The sequence below is a fragment of the Astatotilapia calliptera genome, chromosome 11 (assembly GCF_964374335.1).
Source record: "Astatotilapia calliptera chromosome 11, fAstCal68.1, whole genome shotgun sequence".
NCBI lineage: Eukaryota > Metazoa > Chordata > Actinopteri > Cichliformes > Cichlidae > Astatotilapia > Astatotilapia calliptera.
In genome coordinates this window covers 16,477,205-16,501,387 of record NC_137432.1, presented here as the reverse complement: position 1 = coordinate 16,501,387, position 24,183 = coordinate 16,477,205, and the positions used below count along the sequence as shown (strand labels likewise).

Below are 24,183 nucleotides of genomic sequence, written 5' to 3'. Positions count from 1 at the left end.
ATACTATGTACAGAATTTTACGCGAAATCATATTGGCCTTTGGAAACACTTCTAAACCCACTGCTAGATTTTTTTTCCCCTCAGTGAGGATATCGCTGATTGGTTAGTTTCTCAGCAAACAGCTGCGTCATTCTACTACTTCCCTTTCCCCCGGAGCAAACATGGCGGAGTACGACCTCACTACCAAAATTGCCCACTTTTTAGACCGACATCTCGTTTTTCCTCTGCTGGAATTCCTGTCTGTCAAAGAGGTACGAAGTAGATGAAAACTTTAACATTTCGGTACATTTTTTTTTGGTGTTTTAACAAGCAGATGTCGGTGTTTAAGCTGCTGTAAAAACCCATGTACTCCACGAGCCACATTGTTTGCCGCTTTGTAAAGAAACGACATTTAACCGGAAGTGTGAAATGTAGGAACGACATTCAAAGTAAAATAAATAAATAAAGTTAAAGTTACCGTTTGAACAAAGCCTGTAAACGTCGAGGAGTTTTTAAAAAGAGAAGATCAACGTTTAGCGTAAAGATTTATGTATATGGCTGAAGAAAAACGTATAACACAAGATTTTATGAGCTATAGTGTCACACTTAAGAATTCAATTTGTTCCATATTTGAAAGACCCGAGTCGGAAGTTGTGCATTTGACTGTGATTCACTTTACACTGGTAAAACCACGCTTTTTTTTTTTTGAAGTTTTAAATGCAAGTTTTAAGTTTAGCTAAGTGTATGAGTCCACATTTTCTAAACTCGAAGCAGCTGGTTTTACAGAGTTGTTTGGCGGTGGTACCAGACTTGTCCTTATTCGGTTCAGTGTTATTGCCGTGTGAATGTGCCGGGCGATGAAACATACTGTAGTCCTCTTTCTCTCCGAAAAGCTAAACCCCAAAACCTGAAAAAGCGAACAACTGGAAAAAAAAATCATGCCCAGTGCTGAAATAGTCATTTAGTTTGGACGTTTTGGTTCACTTAATACAACGTTTGTGGCCAGCAGATTGATGCAGAAAGCTAATAAGACGAGCAAGTTTTTTCCCGGTCGTCTGAAACTATTTATCTACGGAAAATAGCATACTAGACGTTATTGGTTTAACTGTTGCCGCCTTTAGTTGAATCGGCTATAGCCAACAAAGAGAGTGCGCTGTTACAAATACAAAATAATTGTCAGCTTTTGTTAATGTATTGCCCGACGTTATGGAGGAGATGTGCTAAATTTATTCAGTACATTGTGCTTTATAATAATTTAAAAGAAAATCAGTCTTTGTAACTTTGAATCTCAGGGTTTGAATTAATGTACAAAACACTCTGTCCTCTGTTCTGTTTCCTATTATTTGACATGTTTTTTAGATCTACAATGAGCAGGAATTACTTCGTGGGAAATTGGACCTCCTCAGTGACACAAACATGGTGGACTTTGCTATGGATGTGTACAGAAGCCTGTTTGCTGAGAAGGAAATTCCCCATAGTAAGTGGTGGTGCTCAGTGGCTTATCCCGGTTTCTCCAGAGCTGAAACATACACTACTCTACACACTTATTCAAAATTGATTTATCAGTAAACTTGGTTTTACAGCCATTTTTAGTACTGGTGTATTGATTGCTAGTTTATAGTGTTGCTGCATCTAATGACTTTCTTTCTCTTTCCTGTGTCAGCGCTGAAGGAGAAGAGGACAGAGGTTGTGGCCCAGCTAAAGCAGCTGCAGTCAGAGACCGAACCCATCGTGAAGATGTTTGAAGACCCTGAGACAACAAGGCAGATGCAGTCAACCAGGTAGAATCTGTTATTTCCTACTCTAAACATATCATTCAGCTGTATTTAATTAGTGTCCCAAAACAGATTTTATGCCAAACATGAGGAGTTTGTAAAATTTACTGGCTCTTGGGTTAGTAAAACCGGCACAGCAGCATAGCTAATGGATTTTATGAAGTCCAAGGAGCTGCACATTGAACAAAAAATGTACTTAGCCTTCTCAGGAAGACATAAGTTAAAAAAAAAAAAAGGCAGATGGATAATGTTATGATTAACTTTATCGGGACTGTTTTGTGGTAATTTCAATTAAAACAGTCATATCCAGCTTTATCTGTTCATTTGTTTCTTGGCAAGAGTGTGTAGGGTTTATCAAGATCATTTTCTAGTTTAATGTCTTTCTGGTTTGTGCTTTGGCTGCACTTATTTATTTAAGCCACATACTTGTAGAAACTGTTGTGTGAGATTCAAAGCCTGATAGTGGCAACAGTGTATTAGCGCTTGTCTTTTTATTGTTCGTTTGCTGTCAGCACAAAGTGAGGAAGAAAGTTTCTGTCTTATGTTTTACATCAATCTTTTCTTGGTTTATAAAACAATAGGAAACTCACCGGGGGTTAGTTGTCTTTAATTAAAAATGACAGTTTTATCCCACGATTCTGGACTAAATTCTGCTTAATGCAGTTGCTTGTTTTTAACGTTATGCCTCGTTTATAGGATCACCTGGTGCTGGAAATAAAGGGTTAAATGGTTTAACAGAAGATTCACATCAAACAGTTTCCCCAAGTGTGTTAGATTAAAACTCTCATCCTATAGTTTGTATTGAAGTTACCACTTACCAGGCTTTTTTCTTTTTTTTTTAAGACTTCTTCTGAAGCCGTAATCCAAACTCAGCTGTCATAGTAAATCATGTTTTACCATATCTATAAACAATCTGTCATTATTGGATACACTCTGTGGAATATAATCACCATTAGGATGACCAGTGATTTATGTTCTCATTTGTTTGGAGTTGTTAAAGCACTGAAAACCACTTTGGGGTTTTTGAGTAGACAAGCTACTGATTGCTTGGTGGGGGGTTTTGTGTGTGTGTGCTAACATCTCCTGATGGGTGCAAAGCGACAGATTGGATCTTTTACATCATCAGTTTGTTAAGCACTGTTAAACAGCCTAGGGTTTCAATGATTAAACACTGGAGTGCCATGAAGTTGTAATGTTGTCAGTTTTACTCTTGATACTGGAGAAATAAATAAGACATTTCCTGTTTAACTTTACTACATTAAATTTATCTCGAAAATTTTATCTCACCAATTTCTTTTCTAATTTACGTTAAGATTAAGACGGTTGTCTATGATGCATTTTCCATGTTCCCAATCCAGAAGAGAGATCTCTCTTTTGGAGCTTCTGTGTGAAGGGCAGGAGCAGCAGCACCACCATCCAACAGACACACACAGCCTGCTCTTAGTGAGGATTGGGAAAGCTGTGGTTACACTTGAGTATAGTCACACTTGTTGCCACATATGCAACAAGTCTTTTGCATGTAAGACCACAAACATGAGCAATATGTGGAAAAATCTAGTAAGATCACATCACACGTAGTAGGAGAAATGGATCTGTCTATTCCCCCCACGTGGGTTGCATATAGAAACGACATACTTAATTAAGTAAATGATACAAGCATGGGTTATTAGTGTATAAAAGCAACCATCAGTAAGCTGTGGATGTGCTTTTAAATGCAATCTGAGCTGCTGTTCAGATGTCTACTTGTCAACACAGACTGTTTTGTTAGTGTGAAGTAGCCCACTGGACAGGGAGTAGGAGGATGTCTGCCTGGTACATGGTAATTATATAACTCTAATCACCAGCAAATTGAAATTGTTACTTTGCCTCTGTCCTCAACTCAGGTGTACTGTGTTTTCTATTTTATTTATGCCGCACCAATTGACAGCAACAACAGTCTTTTCAAGAACCCTACAAGAAAACTGCTTGTCAGGAAATAAAGGTTAATAGAGGGTTAACTGGATCCCCACTAATGATATAACTGTCCTCAGCCTGATCAGCCCCAGCCACTGGCCAGTCGTCTTACCTGAGTAAATCTTTTCTGGCCTCAGGATATTTCTTATGTGGAACCTTATTAAGAAACTGTGTTTTGTGGCAAGAACTGCACATGCTAGTGGGTGTGTTAATTGATCGCAATATGTGTTACTAGCGTGGACAGCGGGCTGAAATTTCACAGTAGAGGGTGGATATAAAGGATCTTTAGCTTCAGAGCCTAAATCAACTTCATTTAACAAACATCACACTTGTGCCAGTAAATGCACACTCATTCATTCCCACTGTGAAAGCGAACTCAACCCAGGCACACACATAGTTTCTATGTGGTGTTCACATAAATAGATTTTAGGTCACAGGCAAAGTTGTAAAATGCATTCAGGAGAGAACAGTTAAGGGAAGCCAGTGCATTCCTTTATTTTGTCAAACCCATAGAGACACAGAGGCTGTGCTGAAAAATCAGTATTCACTTTATTCACCAGACATCATTTGTTTGACATGGCTAACATAGATTTATGTTGGCCAAACCAAATGTAATAAACAGCCTATCACACCATTTTAAAAGTGAAATGGTCTTCATTTATGTATGGTTCTTGATTTGGCCCAAAAGTGGAAAAATATACCTGAATGATGGTCTAAATGCCAGTTCCTTAGCCAAACGGCAACTCAAGTTAAATGGTCTCTAACTAAAGGAACTGTCTTGCTTTCTTCTTTTTGTTTCTGTCTTCCAGAGATGGACGAATGCTCTTTGACTATTTGGCAGAGAAACATAACGTAAGTTGGCCTGATTTGCTGACATCTCACTTCTTCGCTGCATTTCCCATGGCTCTTTTGTGAACTCATGGTTGTTTTAGGGGCAAAGCGGGAGGGACAGGCCGAGCAGGGAAATGCAAAATTACTTCCCAAAACCCTTAACTCATTTTCGGGGTTTGTATGGCTTGCACAAATTCTGTGGACATTTACATTCTGTGGTGAATTGTTAAGAATAAACGGAGTAGCTCGGGACTCGTGGATAGAGCCGCAAGAATGCCGGAGGTTCTATATTTACCGTGATGTTTGGCTTCTTACCCTCCCCTCCATCGGTCCCCTCCTACTCCGGTATCCCGCTGACCTGCATGCTGTCCTCAGTGCACCTCGACACAGCCCGAGCTCAGAGCCCCTCAGTATGCACTGGGAAAGGCTTGGGCGGCAAAAGGCGCTTGCTGCCTGTCACGGTTGTTCTGAATCTTCTTGAACGGCTTGACGTTAGCTCACGCTGCTCTGAAATACTGGACAGGAAGGACATTTAAATATAGGAAGACATGTAGGCTTGAAATGATAGCCCCATATATAATATATAGTTCATATAACCACATCTTGGAAGGAATTTTGTTTTGTTTTGTTTTGCTTTTTTTAATTTAAATAGTCCCTTCCTTTTCATTGGGGGAAAAAAATGACTTAGCAGTGTGCCACCACAGCAGGGAATTATTCAGATGCAACAAATAAATATGGAATATTGTCATATTTGTGATTTAATTTATAGGTCATTTGTGTTTCTCTGGAGTTTTTGTTATGACTGTTGTTAAACTTTTGTGTTTATTTTACTTTTAACAAAACAAAATCAGAATTTTATCCATAATGTGTTAATATATATATATTGTATTTCAGCTGATTACATTCTGATGATACCAGCTCATGTTATTTACTTTTTATTTAATGCAATGATGGTTTAAAACTTGACATTGCTATTTTGTTCCTGATCGTAAGCTCACATCATGATTCTAATAGCATGAAATGCGGCCATTTTTTTAAAACCTGAGATACATGGAAGTTGTCTTTGAGCACATTCCTGTGACACACTGCTTGTGGCAGTAGTGAAACTGGGGCCTCGCCTACGGTCTCTCCTAACTTGTTTCATTTTAACCCAAGCCACAATGTTTTCTCAGTTGAACCAAACAACTAGAGAAAGTAAAAGAGAACAAGTGGTGAAAATGCTAACGAGTGAGTGAAACAGGACACCATCACCACATCACCTGTTTACTTATATGATCAAAAGCTTTATAAACATAATTTACAACTGTATAATGTTCTGTAAAGAATTATCATATAATTTTGATAATCGGTCAACATTTCAATGATTTCATCTTTTTTTTTTTACTGTAGAAAAGGTCTCAATACATACCAATGTCCCCTTTAGAAATGGTATTTATAAAGTTTTAGTCTTACCATTTCACGTTGTCAGCAATTCACGTTGTCTCTGTAACATTTGTGTTTATGCTGTATTTCTCTTGCAGTTTCGTCAGGAGTATTTAGACACCCTGTACAGGTATGCCAAGTTCCAGTACGAGTGTGGAAACTACTCTGGTGCTGCAGAGTACCTCTACTTCTTCCGTGTCTTGGTAAGCTTTCAGCTTTGGTCGCACACATTCAACACATTTACAATCTATTGAACATGAATGGTGGCATTTGCTGATAACCGGTACCCCTTCACTTAACAGAGTGCCAGTACTATTTTTCTATCCTCATTTATATACTAGCTCAAGGCGTTCGTCTGATATATTAAAATTGAACGTCACATTAGGTTTGCCAGATAGCTTTAATTCCTCCATATGCCAGTGCTTGCATAGCAGAGGAAAAGAACACTTAGAAGTAATTGAATGTGAAAAGCTTACGTCATTGCCTGTTCAATTCCCTGCACGTCTTCTGTATTAGGAGGAGACTGCTGCTCTAGGACTTGAGTAGGATCTTTTACTGGGCCAAGTGATCAGTGGCGGACTGCATAATCTGTCTGTAGTCTTCTCACGGGGCGGGACTCAGTAGACAGCTTATTGATTTGAGTGCTGTGGCCAGAGAGTCGCTAGTCACGACTTCTGAGCTTATGTACTTAGTTATGCAAGGCATCTCCCAGTTACCATTAAGAGGGTTTCATGCAATTTGCAAGGTGTTTCTAAGAGGGTGTGTGATTATCATGGGGGATGAAAATTAACTGTACGTAATTAATAGCTGTCTTCATACAGCTATCTTTCTATTTTGAATTTGGAGTGATGAGCTGGAGGACAAAGCCAAAGTTTTATTAAGTAGTTTTCAAGATGTTTCAAAGTCCAGTGATTGTCTCGCAGAGAAAGATAATTACTGTTCACCGAGACCACTGCCAGTATTCAGTTTATGTACATGCACGCTCTCTATGTTCTCTATAATGGAGCCTGACTGACATATTTGTGAGGCTGATGTACTGGCTGATATTAGCTGTTTTTCCAATGTAGTGGTATCAGTATTTAAAACCGCTAATAAATGAAAATTAAAAAGGTAAAAAAGAGACGAGAAACACCCTTCAACCATATCATGAATTTTGATGATGCTTATTTTGTCCAGCGAAAGGAATTTTGCATCTTCCCTGTTGGCAACACAACACACGTTTGGAACGCCAGAAACACAAACAGTTGATCTTAGCTGAGTTGGGCAGAGCATAAATGAGTAATCCACTGGATGTTCTGACAATTAAAATAAAAAGGCGGGGGGTAAACGGCAATGTCATGTTATCTTATTAAGGAATTATAACTACACCCAATAAATGCCTGGGAAATCTGATTGTTTAATTTGTCTGAAAGAAAAAATATCCATAAACATTTTTTTTAAATGCCCAGGAGGATATATTAGTATCACTCTTGTTTCTTTAAAAAAAAAAGGAAAAAAAAGAAAGCAACCTCATATCGGGTGGCCTCTACTTTACAAACACAAAGACATATTGTGTATAGAATCAGAAAATGAGAGTGGACTCACCTGGATGCATTAAAAAAATCACAATTGCCAAGTTTTGGTAAGTGCAATGATCAGTGATCGTGGTGTTTTTGTGACACGTAGGGGACTCTCCAAGCTTGTACAATTTGTTGACTAAAGTCATTTGGAATAAATCAAAATGCCCTGCAGAAATTAAACTCTATTGTTACTCCTTGTGTGTGATCTTAGATCAAGTGTTGTGAGTTAAACTTGGAGCTGAATGTCCTATAATGAGCGATGGAAGCAGCCTGCATAGTTGGTGGTTTCACAGTGTCACTCACTTGTCCTCTAGCTTTGTTGTTCTTTTGTTTCAGCATTTAGCTGTGTGGTAAAGCAAGGACTTGTGCTAAAGCAGGCCAGGCAGAATAATATCAACATTTTGTCTGTTTATTAGAGTGAAAAATATTAAGACCATTTTTGGTTGTTTCTGTCCTCATTAGCATTTGATACGGCACTGCATCCTGTCTTTTGGATGTCGGTGACTCTGCCTAGTCATTAGGGCTGCCACAAGCGATTATTTTGATGGTCGATAGGTTGGGCCATGAAGCATACACCCGACCCATCCCCAATCTGGGGAAATGAAGGCCGCATTTGTCGGAGTCTTGGAATTTGGACAGTCTTCGTTGTGTCGCTGTAATGTAATTGGCCTACAAATGCAGGCACAGGAAGATGCGCTTCCTGAATTTGGACACAGCTACGATACCGGACACGGCTTCTTCTTCTTCGGGGTTTAACGGCAGCTGGCATCCTTGTGCATGCAGTGCTGCCGTCTTCTGTTTCAGTCCGTTATTACACTCTTAAATCCTACTACTTATTCCTGCGTCTTTTGGGATCTTGGCTTCAAAGCTTCAAATGACGCGTCGACTATTACATTCGTCGACGTAATCGTGACTAGTCGACTAATCGTGGCAGTCCTACTAGTCATGCACATCTCTGTTCCCCTCCTGAAAATCTTGGCAACGATTCTTCCCTACAAACAACTCTTTTAGCCCAAAGCAGTTGGGTATTTTACTGATGTGCTCAGATCTGTTAAGGGAAGAGACAAATCAATAGCGTGTAAGAAAAGTCTTCAAAAGCTTGCAAGGCGTATGACCCACTATCCCAACAACAGTTGTTTATGGCGTTGCAACTCAGTCTAAATAAACCAAAATTGCTCTAATTGAGGTATGCTGTTCAAAGTCCAGCAGAGTCCCTTTTTTTTAACCCTCAAATTGTTAGTTTCCTCATTTCCAGCCTCTGTAACTGGATATCTGTTGCTTACTCTTGACAATGCGAGAGGCTTTTTAGAAAGGGGAATAGGTAGAAATGGGTTTCATTAGTGAGACTCTGTGCACTACTCCCTCTCCTCCTCCTGTCTTTTTTTTGTGTTTTTGTGGACCTCCCATCCTCACAGGCCCCTTGTCTGCCCCCCCCTTCCGTATGGGAGAGGTGAGGTTCCATAAAGTCATTTAACGTGGGAAACCCAGTCAATTAAACGAAAGAAGCCAGCCTTGCAAAATCCATGCCTCAGGTCTTGTTACAGTGTGGCCTAGCCCGAAAAGAGCAACTTATTCATATCATCACTTAATGCAGGGATTGAATGTTAAGAATAAAGATTGAGTATCCCGACGGATCCCCAGCACAGTAAATTTATTGTTGCTGGTCAGTCAGCGAAAATGTGCCCATTTCACAAACCAATGGAAACTTAAGGTAACTGCTGGAAAAACCCAGGTATTGAAACTTTTCTAGCGTGGCGACTAGTGAAAAGCCAGACTGTGTGTGTGTGTAGAAAGCTGCCATAATGACCTGGAGGTCAGCCAAACGTAGCAGGCAGGGACTTCCAAGAGAGAAAAAATAGCAAACAAAACAAAACACTAGAACAGATGAAACGCTGACCTTTATATCGGCAGCATAGCCAGTTTCTTCTCAGAGCTACAATGCTGATCTTTCTTGTGACTTCTGCAAACCCCCCTTCAAAAAAATCATTCATTATAGACCAGAGACGTGCTCTGTGATCAAAGAGCGCTGCTCCGACTGGTTGGATGCACACAGCATCTTACTGTTTTCTCCTTTGGGGGAATACCACAAGAGATTTTCCAAATATTTTCCCTTTACCTGCCATCATCTCATATTATAACAGCTTGATGAAATGTTATCAGACTGTAGCTGTTTTTTGCTAAGCAAGAAATCCCTTTATAGCCAAATAATCACCAATTTCAGTTTCAGCGGAAACCTGTTCTCTTATTTTTCCTTTTTGTTTGAAGCGTTTCCTGCGTGTGTGCATCTGTCGTGTCTCACAGTCTACTACAGCAGCTGTCCGATGTTGTACAGGGGCGTTTGGTTAGCATCTAGGTTTCTCTGGACGCTCCACAGACACCCACCCCGACTTCCTGCTTGACTCATGTCAATGCGTCTGGTGTTTGGTGTTATCGTGGACTACTGTGGCGCACAGTTTCCCATGAGCCCTAGGGTGTAGTCCAGTGGTCCACTACAGAGTGATTGCATCGCAGAGGTTCAGAGGCATTCTCAACCTGCGTTTCATTACAGGATTCTTTTCTTTCTTTCTTTTTTTTTGTTTGTTTGTTTTAGCTGGGTTCTGGGAATCAGAAACTGTAGCCTGCAACACGTTTGAGAGTAATTATCCTCTCAAAGATGTGTCTTGTTAGCCTTGGTTCATATTTCAGCCTAATTACCTTGTGATTAAGACAGAGTTGTCCAGATTTATTGAAGGTGATGGGTGGCACTTTTCATTTCTTGTTTAAAGAGCAGCAATATTTGCAAGAAATAATAACAACTCCAATTTTCTTGGATATTTTGAAGTTGGATCATTTAAATATTAATGAAGACTTATTTTATCACTCCTGTGCCGCTCTGTTGCACAGACTTGGGCAGTGCGATCTTGATTCAGCAACATCCTAACTACACAGCCATGCTAGCAAATAAAAAGTCATGACCTATGTGCCACATTCATTTAGAACAGTCTCCGATTTGTGCCCTGATTTTATCAATCTATGAGATATAATCTTTGGATTAGTTCTGATAGCAAACAAGTCAAAAGTATCCCCTTGCAATAAATACAATTCGAATTTTAAACAATGGTTTCATCTTGCTGAAGCGTTTTTAAACCTGAGGACCTTATTGGCATTACCCAGTCAAATGAACTCTCCAACCAAATGCTATAATTCTGTAGGACTGTTCAGGAAATTTCAGTGACACATTCTTCAAATATGTCCTTAATGTGGCAATTTACCCAAAAGTGCTTTGAATGTGGTTCTATTAAAGTCTTTCATAATTCATTTCTCTTGTCTGTCAAGCTCCATTCCCCTGCCATGACATAATTTAATTGGTTTGAAGGATATAAATGAGAAAAGTTACTGTATCATACAACACTGCTACTGAAGCCAAGCAAATGGTGACAAGCCCTGGCTTGCTGCGTATGGATGCAGATGTTGCCGCTTGGTCTGCCAGCCTGTATGAGAACAACCTTAATTAGTATTTGGTCTGTCAAGTAATGTGGAAAAACACTTGTTTTGCAGGTGGGACTGTGTCATCAGTTTAACAAATGTATCATGTTGTCCGTTTCAAGGTCCCATCTACAGACAGGAATGCCCTGAACTCGCTGTGGGGCAAACTGGCCTCTGAGATCCTGATGCAGAACTGGGAGGCAGCCATGGAGGATCTCACCCGCCTGAGAGAGACTATCGATAACAACGTAAATGCCCCACTTCTCAGAATTTGATACCACATTTAGATTCCCTTACATAGACTCCCGTATTGACATTTCACTTGCAGTACAGCTCTGCTGTGGCGTTTTATTTCTTGCCACACACACTCATCTGACTGCTTAAGAACTTGGATTTGTGTTAAGTCATTATCGGTGTTTCTTTGGAAGCCGAGGTGATTTCTTTGTTTTGAAGATGAGAAGAGCATTAATAGAACTGTCTTGAAACATATTTGTGACATAAAATGACTTTCTTTTTTTTCTCTTTGCCTTTTGGTGGTCTCTTTTGGACCTTCTTTCGTGTCTGTCTTCATGCTCGACTGGGTTTCTGCCTTGGCCTTGGCTGTGTCCAGACCGTCAGCTCCCCTCTCCAGTCTCTTCAGCAAAGGACGTGGCTCATTCACTGGTCTTTGTTTGTCTTCTTCAACCACCCCAAGGGCAGGGACAATATCATTGAGCTCTTTCTGTATCAGCCACAGTAAGTACCATTTTTATTATATTTTTTTTTCAGTCTTTTGACTTCAATCATTCTTTTAGAGAGGAATTTGAAAACTGTTGAAACAATCCCAGGAAGTAGTTGAAAAGATCAGATACATTTCCCCTGAACAATGTCTAAAAGAAGAAAGGCACAGTTTTGCAGTGTGGTTGAGACTCGGCCCTGTTGGCTGTTTAAACTACACTCAGAATGGCATTTTGTGGTTTAGCATTACAAATGCAAATGAAAATGAGATAATGTCTCGAAATTGTTTTTTTTTTTTTTTTTTTTGCATTTTGAGAATGGCCATGACTAAAAAAAAATGATATGCTGTGGTTACAGTGTTATATTTTGACCCTCTAACGTGTTATCTGACTTGTATATATCAAAATGCTTCATAAAACATTTTACACGCTGAACTTGATTTAGAGGGAAACTGTTTTCTGTCATGACACGTTTTTTTTGGTGGTGGGCTTCCTCATGAAACACTGCTGGTTTTTTCAAAGTGGTTTCTGAAGTGTGTTTTCGTGTGGTCTGTTTACTCTCCAAGTCGAGAACCAGGCCATATGTATCGCAGATCGGAAACTTTATACACTGTGTTAAAATTTGCACACCACCTATTTTGATGTCTTAGCTCCCTCCCCTGTTCTGATTGCAGGCTTGTATAATTGTACAGATGATTGGGCTCCACAGACAGTATGACAGGCGACCACAACACAGCACACTCAAATGTCTGGTTCCCTGAATTTTACTCAGTTTTTAATTTTATTGTGGATGATTAAGGAGGCCTGCCCAATAATTACTCATGAAAAGCTCACCCAGCCATCTGTTTGGACAAACTGAGGTAGATTTGTGTGCTTTGCAGTTTCACAGTCTTGAAACCTCATGTTTTCCCCGCTGAGGCTTGGCTTGGCTCTTGTTTCCCATCTCTTGACCAGTACTTCCTTTGGCTGAAGTTGGTGACCAGTGGTTGGCCTTCAGCTCCACATTTGACCTCCCTTACCCCTGCAGTCAGCAAATGTTGGTCCAAAGCCTTGTTTGTGTACTATTGACAGAGTGCGCAGACCTCAGGGGAAATAATATCCAGTAACAAAGTATAAGACTGGTGCAAAATGGTCAAACACTACTGCAGTAGTACACCCTGTGTTACTTGATTGTTGAAATCCCTCCTTGGGATGTTTGACATGACTTTCTTTTTCCTACAAGCTGTAAAACGGGACCTGTTCCTGTGTTCTCACACAGACTCCTTAAATAGAGGAAACCTGAACTCATAGTTGATTTCTTGGCTGCATGCCTCAGTAGCATCTTCAGTAAACCAGTGCAGTGATGCTTGTTGCCTGAAAACTCAAAAAAAAAACAAGTCTCCTAAGTGGGTTAGAGTGAATGCACCAAGAAGGCTATGGTACAGTGATTCATGCAAGATTGCTTGTTATTGGAGCCCCCAGGAGAATGAGTAGGTGTAAGTTAATCAGGAACACAGCAGGGAGCGTTGTGGGTTTTTTTTTTTTTTTCTCCTTCTTCTTCACGGGAGTCAAGCAACTACAAAGCAAGAAAGGGAGCTCTCCTAAAACCAGGCCAACAGTGGCTTTTTAAAGGTAGCCCACTGCCATTTTTAGACTGAACTTCACAAATGCCACAGGTTCCCCTGTCCCTTTAATTGATTTTGATAATTAAGCCTGGTTTAGAACCGCTCCTCTGAGTAACATGTGCTCCTTTGGCCTTAGCTATGGAGAACTGAAGGAACCTACCTGGGCTAAACAATTAGGTGAATTCAGTTGGCTAAGGACCGTGGCTTTCAAAAGTCTGCTAACCGTTTACAAAAAAAATTAAACTGCACACTAAAGGATTGCAAACCCTCTTAAAGTCATGATAAGGGCATTTTAATACTGGGTATTACAAAACTGTCAGAACACACAGTGAATTGCAACTTGGTGCATATTTTCTTGGATAGCCACAGACTGGGCAGAGTACACGATGACTCCAGTCCACTGTCAAAACTATTTATAAAGAGCATGCAAGCAGATCAGAACTCAGCCATGGAGTAATGAAAGAAGGTAAATCACAATTTACTTTTACACCATGTGAACAGCAAAGAGCTTGCTGGTCCTTAACCTGAGGCAGTGACAGCAGCACAATGCACTATGGAAAGCTGACAAGCTGGCAGAAGTAGTGTGATGCTTGGAGTAGGGCTGCTCAATTAATCGAATTTTAATCACGATTACGATCTGGGCTTTCAACGATCATTAAAAATGACGGAGCCGATTATTAGCCCCTCCCTAATTTATCCGCGACACCTTAAAGGCCGGTCCGTGAAAATATTGTCGGGCATAAACCGGTCCGTGGCGCAAAAAAGGTTGGAGACCGCTGATTAAGAGGACCCAGGGAAGCTCGGAAAGCTAAGCAGAAGTTATTTGGAGAGTTGGTTGAAAAGAGAGTTTAAAAAAAAAAAAAAACTTCAGTGGTGTTGCTCACTATTTTATATTATTTTTTTAAAGTCATTGTTAACCCTTTAAAGCCGGTCAGAGCAGCACGCTCCGTTTTGCGTAACTATTTTTAAATCCCTGTAGAACCTGAACCGTGTAAGCTAGCGCAATAATTTGTTTTGCATATGAAACCGGAGGAGTTGTACTTACATCTGATGCCATCAGCTTGTCCTCGGTCACGGTTTCGTTCCACATATAGCTTTGCAAAAATTGCATAAAAAGCGCTTGCAGGAACAAAAACATAATATTCCAGAAACACGCTTTGCCGTTCCTATCAGCTGTTCGTAACACTTCCCACAGTGAAATGATGCACATGCTGTTTTCTTTGCAAATCTGCATCATAGGATTGTTTTTTGTTTTTCCTGCAGTATATAAAAATTGCTGTATCTCCAAAATAAAACTATGAAGACACTCAAAATAAATTTCCTGTTGTTGTAAACTATTTTTTGCAACTTTATTGTATTTAAAGTTTTGAGGGATAAGCCTCTTAAATTTCTCCAAGTAGAAATATATGTAAACAAAACAAAAGCGATTTTCAATTTTTTTTGTAGTTTATTGCACTTTTTTGCAATTTATGTAATTACTATGGACTTAATGCATACATATTATTAAAATATGGGCTATAACAGTTGTATTGATGTATAGCAACTTGAAATGCTCCCACAAATGGCACTACAGCATGTAAAAAAAAAAAAAAAAAAAAAGCTCTGGTGGACTTGGTTCTATAGTAGGTCTTAAAGGGTTAAATAAATATCGTCAAATAATCGTGATCTCAATTTCAGTGAAAATAATCGTGATTATCATTTTTGCCATAATCGAGCAGCCCTAGCTTGGAGTAATGTTTTGGTGGGAAACCTTGCGTCCTGGAACTCATGTTAAGATTACTTTGACACATAGCACCTACCTAAACATTGCTGAAGATGTTCACCCCTTCATGGCAGTGGCATTCACTGGTGGAAATGGCCTCTTCCAGCAGGATATTACATTCTGCCACAAACATTTTTCAACAATGGTTTTGGGAATATGACCATGTTGTCTTGGCATCCAAATTTCCCAGATCTCAATCTGTTTGAACATGTGTGGGTTGTGTTGTTAAAAACAAGTCCACGTAGTTTCAACATTGCAACTCAAATTACTTAAAGGACCTGATGCTAGCCCCCCCCCCCCCCCCCGACTCCCTCAATACCACAAAGTGCTATCAGAAAGAAGTGTAGTTAAATGTCCATGTCTCTAATTTGGATTTGTTTTGATGTCACAAATACTAGGCAGGTGGTTTTAATATTGCGTCCAGTTGTTGTGCGTGCAGCATGTTTTTACAGAAACAGTATCTCCACAGTTGGTGTGGGATTATAATGAGCCTGAAACAGTGTTGTCTCTCTCGTGTTCAGCCCTTAGCAAGTTGACCTGTGCTTGGAGCATCAGTCCCTCTTGGATTGAGTTTCAGCTACTGGGCAGGTCCCTGCTCACTGATCTGTATCTTCTTGCCAGAATCCCCCCCTAAGATGCTAATGAAAGAAATGGCTAAAACTTGAACCCAGGCCGACCCAATGAAGGTCCCGTTAGGACATTTATCTGTTTAGCTGAAAAGGATTTTCTCTGTTGAAAATGCCAGGAGCCTGATAAGAATCCCAAAATGTTATATTATGTGTCCTTGTAAAGATCACATCTATGCTTACGTTGGTCTTAAAAGTGATTGCTTTCATCCTACCTCACTCCAGATACCTCAATGCTATCCAGACTATGTGCCCCCACATCTTGCGTTACCTAACTACAGCGGTCATTACAAACAAGGATGTCCGTAAACGTCGGCAAGTTCTGAAGGATTTGGTGAAGGTCATACAACAGGTAAAAAAAACACACAAAAAAATCTGTCACAGAGTGCACCGTTATTAGGTCATTACTTATTGGCCATACTGGCTTTGAAGGGTGGGTAACTGATCATGTAACCCAATAGCATTGCTAACACTTCACTTTAAGCACAAAATATATTATAGTTTGAGTCAAGCAAGAGAAGCCTTGAACTCCTGATGAATGGCAGTAAACTGATTAACTGTTGTGTGCCCATGCCTTATCTACCAATGACAGTAGCTGGTTCAGAGATCTAAGCACTGTTTTGATTGGCTGTTGGTAATGAATAAAAGATGTCCTCAGTACTGTCTGCTCTATAGCCTTATGTGAGTTAAGAAATTTAGAGCCCTTCAGAGTTCAGAGCATGGTTTCATTTATTTAGCAATTGTGTCCAGCAGGTGGTGGTTCTGACTACATTGTAAAACGCTTGAACTTCATATACAGATAGTGATTTACGTTTGCTATATTTGTCGTATTTATTTCTAAATAAACTGTATAAACTACTTGCACCTTACTGTCGATGAGCCCTAACTTTCTAACTTAGACACACAAATATGTTTGTACCTGTGATTTTTATGTTCTCAGGAATCTTACACCTACAAAGATCCGATTACAGAGTTTGTGGAGTGCCTGTACGTGAACTTTGACTTTGACAGTGCTCAGAAGAAGCTCAGGGAATGTGAATCGGTGAGTACCCACTTCAGTCATCTCACCAACAGTAAATTCATCATTTTGCTCCCAAATGGAGAAGAAATGTTGTTTTGGTTTTTTGTTCATCTGCGTGACAATATGGGGGTCTTCTGAGGACGTCTGATTTGTGGGTCAGACCCCTGAACTTTCACACAGAGCATCATAGTATTAATGGTTAGTAATCGTGTCATCTGTGTGTGACCTTCTGCACGTTCACACAGCGATTCTTTTCGCCACAGTTCTGCGTGGGTCCAGTGTGGCAGAGCAGTGATAGGCTGGGCCTTGTATCTCACTGTCTGATATGTAGAGGTCTCCTTGGACACTGTATGACTCAGGCTTCAGTCAGATTATGCTATGTCCTGTAATTGACCCATCAGCCTAGTCGTTAACAATAAAAGCTTTATAAGCACAAGTCTCTGCAGAGGCGTGCAGACACTCGGTTTAAGAGGGAGATCTGTCATAACACCACTGTTCAGAGCATTTGTTTCAATTTCGGTTTGCAATGATGAAATGTAACTTAATATGAAATATGAGTAGCTTACAGTAAAAGTCTTCTTTGTGTGTTGACTACAAAGCTTAACACACTGAACAGCATGATGATTTGAGAACTTGTCCTTGAACAAGATAAGATTTACAGCTCACTTTGCGGAAGAAACCCGCAAAGACATGATGCAAAATAAAAATAACATTCTGCCCTCTTTTTTCCCAAAACCTATTCAAGGTCTGTGTTCGGTCTTTTCTAGAGAATAGTGCTAATTTAGTCCATGTTCTCCTTCATGTCATACACTCAATTTCAATAATTTGCAGTAGAAACGCACACAACTTGGTCCAGTCTTTTTATATTACTGACTATATACAAAAGACTGGCTACAGCTGCCTTTGCTGGGACACGTGTCATGCAAAGAGGTCACACCAATGTCTGGGCTGGTGGAGTAACAAAAAAGTAAAAAAGAAAAAAAATCACCCCTGTTTTTTGTTTTCTGTTTTGTTTTTATTTTTTACAGGGGGAAACCATCTATAGAGGCCAGCACCAGATTGTAAACATGCGTTCTAACGCTTTAAAATTGATCGTTTTAACATGAAATTCTCTTTCGGGCACTTTCGCATTGTTTACATTTTTTAGCTCTGGAGGTTGCTGCTTAGTGTGAGACGAGCAGAACAGGAGCCCACTCTTAAAAAACGGCCCCACTCTACCACTAGAGATTTAAAAATGCCACAGGTTTTTGTTTGAAAGCGTTATTAGACTGGGTGAATAAGAAATAATGGCTCTTCTGACTCATTTTTCACTTTAAGGTCAATTTAATTTAATTTTGGGCACTGTGGTGCATAATTGAGTTATTTGGCTTAATTTGTATCTTCTGATCTCAAATATTGCCAGCAGTGTTCTTTTTCTTAAGGTTAATTCAAGATTTTGCGCAATTTTTACATTTGAATTCTGTCAGGTTTGTGTGTGACAGACAAAATAATAGGTACATTGAAACTAGACAGTTGCCACAGTTTATCAAAGATTGTTGCATTAGTGACCTTTGTATATAAGATACATGGATACTCTAAAGGATATTCTGGACACATTCTGTGGTAAGTAATCAAATTTAAAGACGGAGCAGGTGTCCTGATTGTTTTGCTATGTACATATTGTGTGTTTATTTAGTAGAACTTAATCTCTTAGTTCATTCTCTGCATACACACTGCAATTTGGCTTTCCCAGATGACGTGCTAATTTGGAGGTGCAGAGGATTGAAAGACTAAACTTAGGGCTATTTGGCCCCCGTTTCATCTTTTGCCTCTTGCAGATAAATGAAAAACATGTGGCCTGATCAAATGGCTCTTTCTTAGGAGAAAATGTTTATAACTCATGTCAGTGGTATACTTAAGGTTCTGTTTCATTTAGATTTATTCTCTTTTCTCTAATATGGAGTCATCTGCCTCACCATATCGCTACTTAGAGAAATTTAAAACGAAATTAATTAGCCAAATTTGTTTTTATGTGATTATGTACTTTAAAAAAAAGAACACATCCAACGTGGGGAAAAAAAATATTTTTCTGTAAGGTCTACACTGACTAAGATATGACACCGCCGTCCTTGTTAAACACTTGCACGCTCTTTTTAGGAGCTCTCTGGGTAGGTCCTGACCTCACCTCGTGGGGTTTTGTTTACATACTCGACTGTGCTTGAAACAGATGCTCACTCCCAATTTCCTCTCAGAGCCCAAGTTATTCCAGGTGCTTTTAACACTAGCTTACCTGTCAGTCTTATCAGAGCATGTCCAGTTGGCACAAAAGGCTTCTATTAACCTTGTCCAATTCACAACGAGTTGGGTGGTTCCAAAGTGTTTAACAGCACCTCTAATGCATTACTGTGATGCTATGCAAACATGTGTTTGTTCCCAAAATGGTCTTGTTTGAAGTCGGTGAGACATTTGTGCGGGGAAAGAAAAGTCACACGCAAGAGAATAGTTTCATTGGTTAAAGGATCTCACAGACCATGGAGTGATTGAAGTAAACCACTACACACTGCAATTGGTTTTTGTCTTGATGAACATTTGTAGTGCCTCACATTTGATCCGCTGAGAACAGTGGCACCCATTTATTTGCTGATTGCCACAATAGCACGACATGCGTATCGTTTTCAGCTCTCCCAACTTCAGTTCACTGCAGCCGGTACAAAAGTATGAGCCAAGTGCTTTCAAATAGGGAGTTTAGCTTGGTTAGGCTGTACAAGTTGTTATTTGTTTCTTTCCCACTCCACCCAAATCTGGAATCGCTGTCAGATGTTAGATGCTTGCATGGCAAAAGAATGAAAAGTATAGGGCTACCTATAGTCCGGCCCTCAGATTGCACATAAATGGGCTCTTCGGGCCCCTTCCAGAATTTGTTTAAGCTTTGTGGTCTGAATCCCAGATGACAATAATTAGGGCACTTAGCTGTTCAAAGTTTATCAGCCTTAGATAAGCATTGTCATAGCTGAAAACGTGTGTTGCCTGATAGCGCCATGTAGTTGGGATTTATTCAAGCAGAACTTTGTGCAGATAGCAGCTTTCTAGGCTTAAGAAAACAAAGAGCTGGTAATCCTTACAGAACTTTTGAAGATAGAGGTCTGTGATGTGAAATAGCTCTCACTGGTGCATTGGAATGCAGTAAGCACTGGGAAATGGGAGCATTTCATACAGTAGTACCTCTGGGACCGTAGTTGGAACATGAACATTTATAGTAGATAAATGGATGAATAGGCCATATGCAGCAGTAAGAAAGAGTCAAAATGAGGCTGCATTTGTTATTGTAACCGGCCACAGGTGATTTTTTTTTTTTTTTTTTTTTATTTCCCCCAGTACATATTTTTGAAAAAAATCAGTGTCATTTGTGAATGGAATTTAGCTTGTGGTGTTGCAGATGCTGGATGACAGTAGCTGTGAAATTTGACAATCCTACAGAGAGGAGAGAGAGAGAGAGAGTTGACACTGAACCAACAGCCTAGATGACCGGTGATAAGTCGCTGACAGGGTGGTCATCTCTGTGGCTGCATCTGTTCTTACTGAATGGTGTAATGTGGTGGTTGTAGAATCTGAAGATTTGTGGTTGTTTTTGAAGTGTATTACTTAGTGAACTGAATTCTTTTCCCCCTTATTACTAAAAGAGGCAGACAAAGCACTCATGACTTTCCACTCTGTCTGGTCCAAACTCAGAGTTGTGTGTATTTTAGGCCAGTGTCCTAGATTGATAGAAATAAGCATTGCTTTCATACCTGTTGTACAGTGCTCTAACATGAACTTCTTTCCGTCTCTTAGGTTCTTGTGAATGACTTCTTCCTGGTTGCTTGCCTGGAGGACTTCATCGAGAACGCACGGCTCTTCATCTTTGAGACCTTCTGCAGAATTCACCAGTGCATTAGCATCAGGTTAGTAACACACATTGCTCAATAGTTGTCTGTTGTATTGGATGTGTATTCCCCAACTAGTTGGCAAGTAATTCCTGGAAGTTGCTGGCAGTTGCTACATGAAGTCAGTTGCAAAGAGGATGTGTAACCAAAAACCACTTCTGGCCGGTTTGAAAGCTGTGAATGCCTGTGTGCTGCTACGTAGAATATGTTTGACAGGAAAACTGACTGACATCATTAATGATTAACAGGAAATACTGTTTAATATCGCTACACTTCAAGATGCAGGAAGTAAGAACAGCTGCTTTGCGATTAAAGGAATTTTCCTGAAATGAGTGTTTATTGGCCTCTCCGTGCACAGCCATGCTAACCCCACACATCTTGGGGATAAGTATTATGGGGGTTAACTGCTTCCAGGTCTCTACAGGTTGCTGTGCTTACTAAACTTTTAAGACCACCTGTCAAGGCCAGTTCACTACAAGTTGTCTTCCAGTAAGAGGTCAGGGTTTGGATTGCTTTAGATGTTCCCAGCTGCTCCAGTACACATAAACATTTCAGCTCTCTTCGGCTGGGTAAATGGAGGTCAGGGGGTTCTGTAGGTCTTAATTTGACTGTTAGCTTGAAATTCAATTTAGTTACATTAAAATAAAATTGACCTTGGATCCATCCCCGAAACCAAGAAATTTAGTAAATGCTAATTATAGTGAGCATTAGCGGCGAGAAAGAAAAAAGATTATAGTAATTGTTTGTAATTAAGAAAAATTATAGGATTTGGCATCAATTTGAGAGAGTTATAAAGATAAAGAGAAATCCCGCTTGTCTTTGTAAGTGTTATCTCTGACGTTAGGAAGTGCATATGTTATTCTGTTGTTCATACTGTTCCAGACTAATTTACAGTACACATTTTCCACTGCTTTCACACAGCAGTATGCCGTCCCTCAGGCCTATTGTGACTGCTAAAGATTTGAAGGAAAGGCTGCATTTCCAAGTATGGTTCACAAACACGTGATGCTCAGTGGAAAGAGGGAATGAATTACTTCTTCTGACACGAAAATGATTGCATTGACTGCTACATAGAGCTGTGGAAGTCTGTAGTCAAGGTTGAACTATGGAACATGATCAGGCCCTGTCGAAATCTCCAATTGCAGATTGTCTGGAATTGATTAGGAGTCCTGGTTCTTTTTGGCAGACTTAGTGCAATTGGATCCATTTACTTGTTAAGGACCACAAAAGGTTAGTGGTAACATTGAAAGAGGAAGTTGAACAGTGATTTTTCTACTTTTCACCTTTTTGTGTGTCCTCAACTCTCTTGTTTGTTGAGGTTTCTGAAGCAGGAACACAAACCAAGGGTCGTTTTAGGGATTTCCGTGTTTATTTTTGGTGGTGTTGTGACGATGGACAGAACATGTCTGTTTTTGACAGACAACTAAATTCCAAGTCATTAGTCCTCTACCCAGAAGCCCTCTGCACCCAAGCGTGGACTCAAATGAATTTGATGGCTGTTTTTAATGAGGACATTTTTATAGCTGCTGGCCATGATGGTTTCACAGATATTTAGCTTGCCTTTTGCCCACAGCTTGAGATACAAAAGTAGTAGAAAATGTGATTTAGCCCACACTTGCAACCCCCACCCCACCGCCCCCCCCCCCCCCCCCCCCCCACACACACACACACACACACACACACACACACACACACGTCTTTTTGTCTAGACTTTTCAGTGTCTCAAGAGTGCGTGCGTGTGCGTGCGTGTTTCCAATTTAGCTTTGCGTTCCTTGTTTGATTTACAGGCTTTATTTCCTTAGTCCTTCCATAAATGTTTCAGACCCTGCTGTGACCTCAAATGCACACTTGTCCTTTGACATTATGAGTAAATGCTTGAGACGTGGTCATTTGGGGAAGTTTTGTCCCCCCCACCCACCCCCCACCCCCACTCATGACTGGATTGTGTTGTACACAACAGTTCACTGGTATTTGGAAGGGGTGTCGTGTGTATTTGGAAGTAACACTGAAGAGCTTTCCACCTCACAAGTGAGTCATTAAAAAGACCACACAATCATTTCGGTTTCTCCGAAAAATCAATTTTACCCCAAGCCGAAAACGAGGTTGCTCCAAATGGCTTGGACTCTCCTAAACACTATCATATGTTAGTGTTTAACAATGCATTCATTTTAGGCCAGCCATGTTAAGAAGGGGTCTACTTTGGAGAAGAACCCCCCCCCAAAATCCTCCTCTCTCCCTTAACTGAATTAGACCCCAATGCCTGACCTCTCTGTTCAAGTGTGAGCTTGGTATTGAGACTCACAGGAGTCCCCTAGCCTGAAGTCGAAAGCTCAGGAGCCAGAGCGAGTAAGGGGTCGAAATGAAAGTGATCCTTCTCCCCAAAGGAACAGGATCATGGTTGTGTAAAATAAAACCAGGCGTGGAAGCTGCCTGTTCAGCTTTAAGGCCAAAAGATGTCAATAGTGTGGGTTGTTAACTCTGACCTGCGCACTGCATGCTCCCACATCTGTCCTTTTCTGTCTTTTTTCCCCTTCCCTCTGATCTTCCTTCTCTCTGAGATATAAGTAAGGCTAGCTGTTGAAGAACACTGTCACTAGAACATAAGATAAAGTTACCCTGCTCTGATATACAAATGTGCTTCCTGGGAGCAAAACATTGCCAGACTTTATTTTATAAATTAGATTAGAGGGCTTTGACTCGTACAGGCCAAGGCCTTGGGCCTTTTGGGGCACTTTGTGTTCCTGTGTTATACTGCAAAGACAACAGCGAGAAGGGTTAAGGATTAGCTCAAGTCCCCAGCGAGGAAACCAGATCATGTTTGTTTTGATCACCATATCTGACCTGGACCTGACTGACATGCGTCCCGACTTTCCTGAATTGTCAAACAAAACACCCACATTATTCCTGCGCAGCAATCACCTTCACTGGAGTGAAATTAGAACCAGTTTCAAATTTACTTTTGAATTTGCGTTAGATTAATTGTTAAATAAATAGTTGAAGAATTGTTACTAATATCAGTCAGCTTGATAGAGTGCGATGTATAGTACCCTTCAAAGGTTTTAGGTGCTTTTGATGCCTACAGTTGTACCCCTTATATTCCAGTCTGCCTGCCTGATGTTACTGAATAAGTCATCCTGTACCACGTTAATGATCCCACATACAGAGTTATTAAGGACTGTCTTCAAGATCCTGCAACACATTGCCTCACAGAGCATGAAATCGAAATCCTGAATTTCCGAGTTGACAGTGTGAGCTGCAGCTACTCATCAGCGCATCATTTACTTTAAATTAACACTTGCTGATGTGAAATGGTGTCAGTGCGATCACCGACATGTGTTAACCATCAAACCTAAACTTGGGTCTTTAGACAGCCTACACACAAACTTGTGACGTTTCAGACAATGATCCATCAGAGCAATGTTGCTGTCATGGATCATTTTCCACAGGTTTGATGAGCTGAAGTGTAATCAGCTGTCCGGCAGAGCTAATGTTACAAGGTTTGTTGTTATGAGTGACAGCTTCATCAGTCTCCTCATATCCTTTCCCCTCCTCTGGGCTGCTGGGAACT

At 40.3% G+C, this 24,183-nt stretch overlaps 1 protein-coding gene across 1 annotated transcript in view; it reads left to right on the top strand.

Moving 5' to 3' along the window:
* The first annotated feature begins 93 nt into the window (after positions 1-93).
* The window catches only part of eif3ea (eukaryotic translation initiation factor 3, subunit E, a), a 28,671-nt gene continuing 4,581 nt past the window's right edge, over positions 94-24,183 (top strand). Inside the window, exons 1-10 of the mRNA XM_026184134.2 lie at positions 94-251; positions 1,339-1,456; positions 1,643-1,760; positions 4,517-4,559; positions 6,059-6,163; positions 11,107-11,232; positions 11,595-11,719; positions 15,918-16,044; positions 16,633-16,734; positions 20,524-20,633. Of these exons, the coding sequence (XP_026039919.1) occupies positions 162-251; positions 1,339-1,456; positions 1,643-1,760; positions 4,517-4,559; positions 6,059-6,163; positions 11,107-11,232; positions 11,595-11,719; positions 15,918-16,044; positions 16,633-16,734; positions 20,524-20,633 (1,064 nt within the window). The 5' untranslated portion in view covers positions 94-161. The remainder of the gene's footprint in view (positions 252-1,338; positions 1,457-1,642; positions 1,761-4,516; positions 4,560-6,058; positions 6,164-11,106; positions 11,233-11,594; positions 11,720-15,917; positions 16,045-16,632; positions 16,735-20,523; positions 20,634-24,183) is intronic.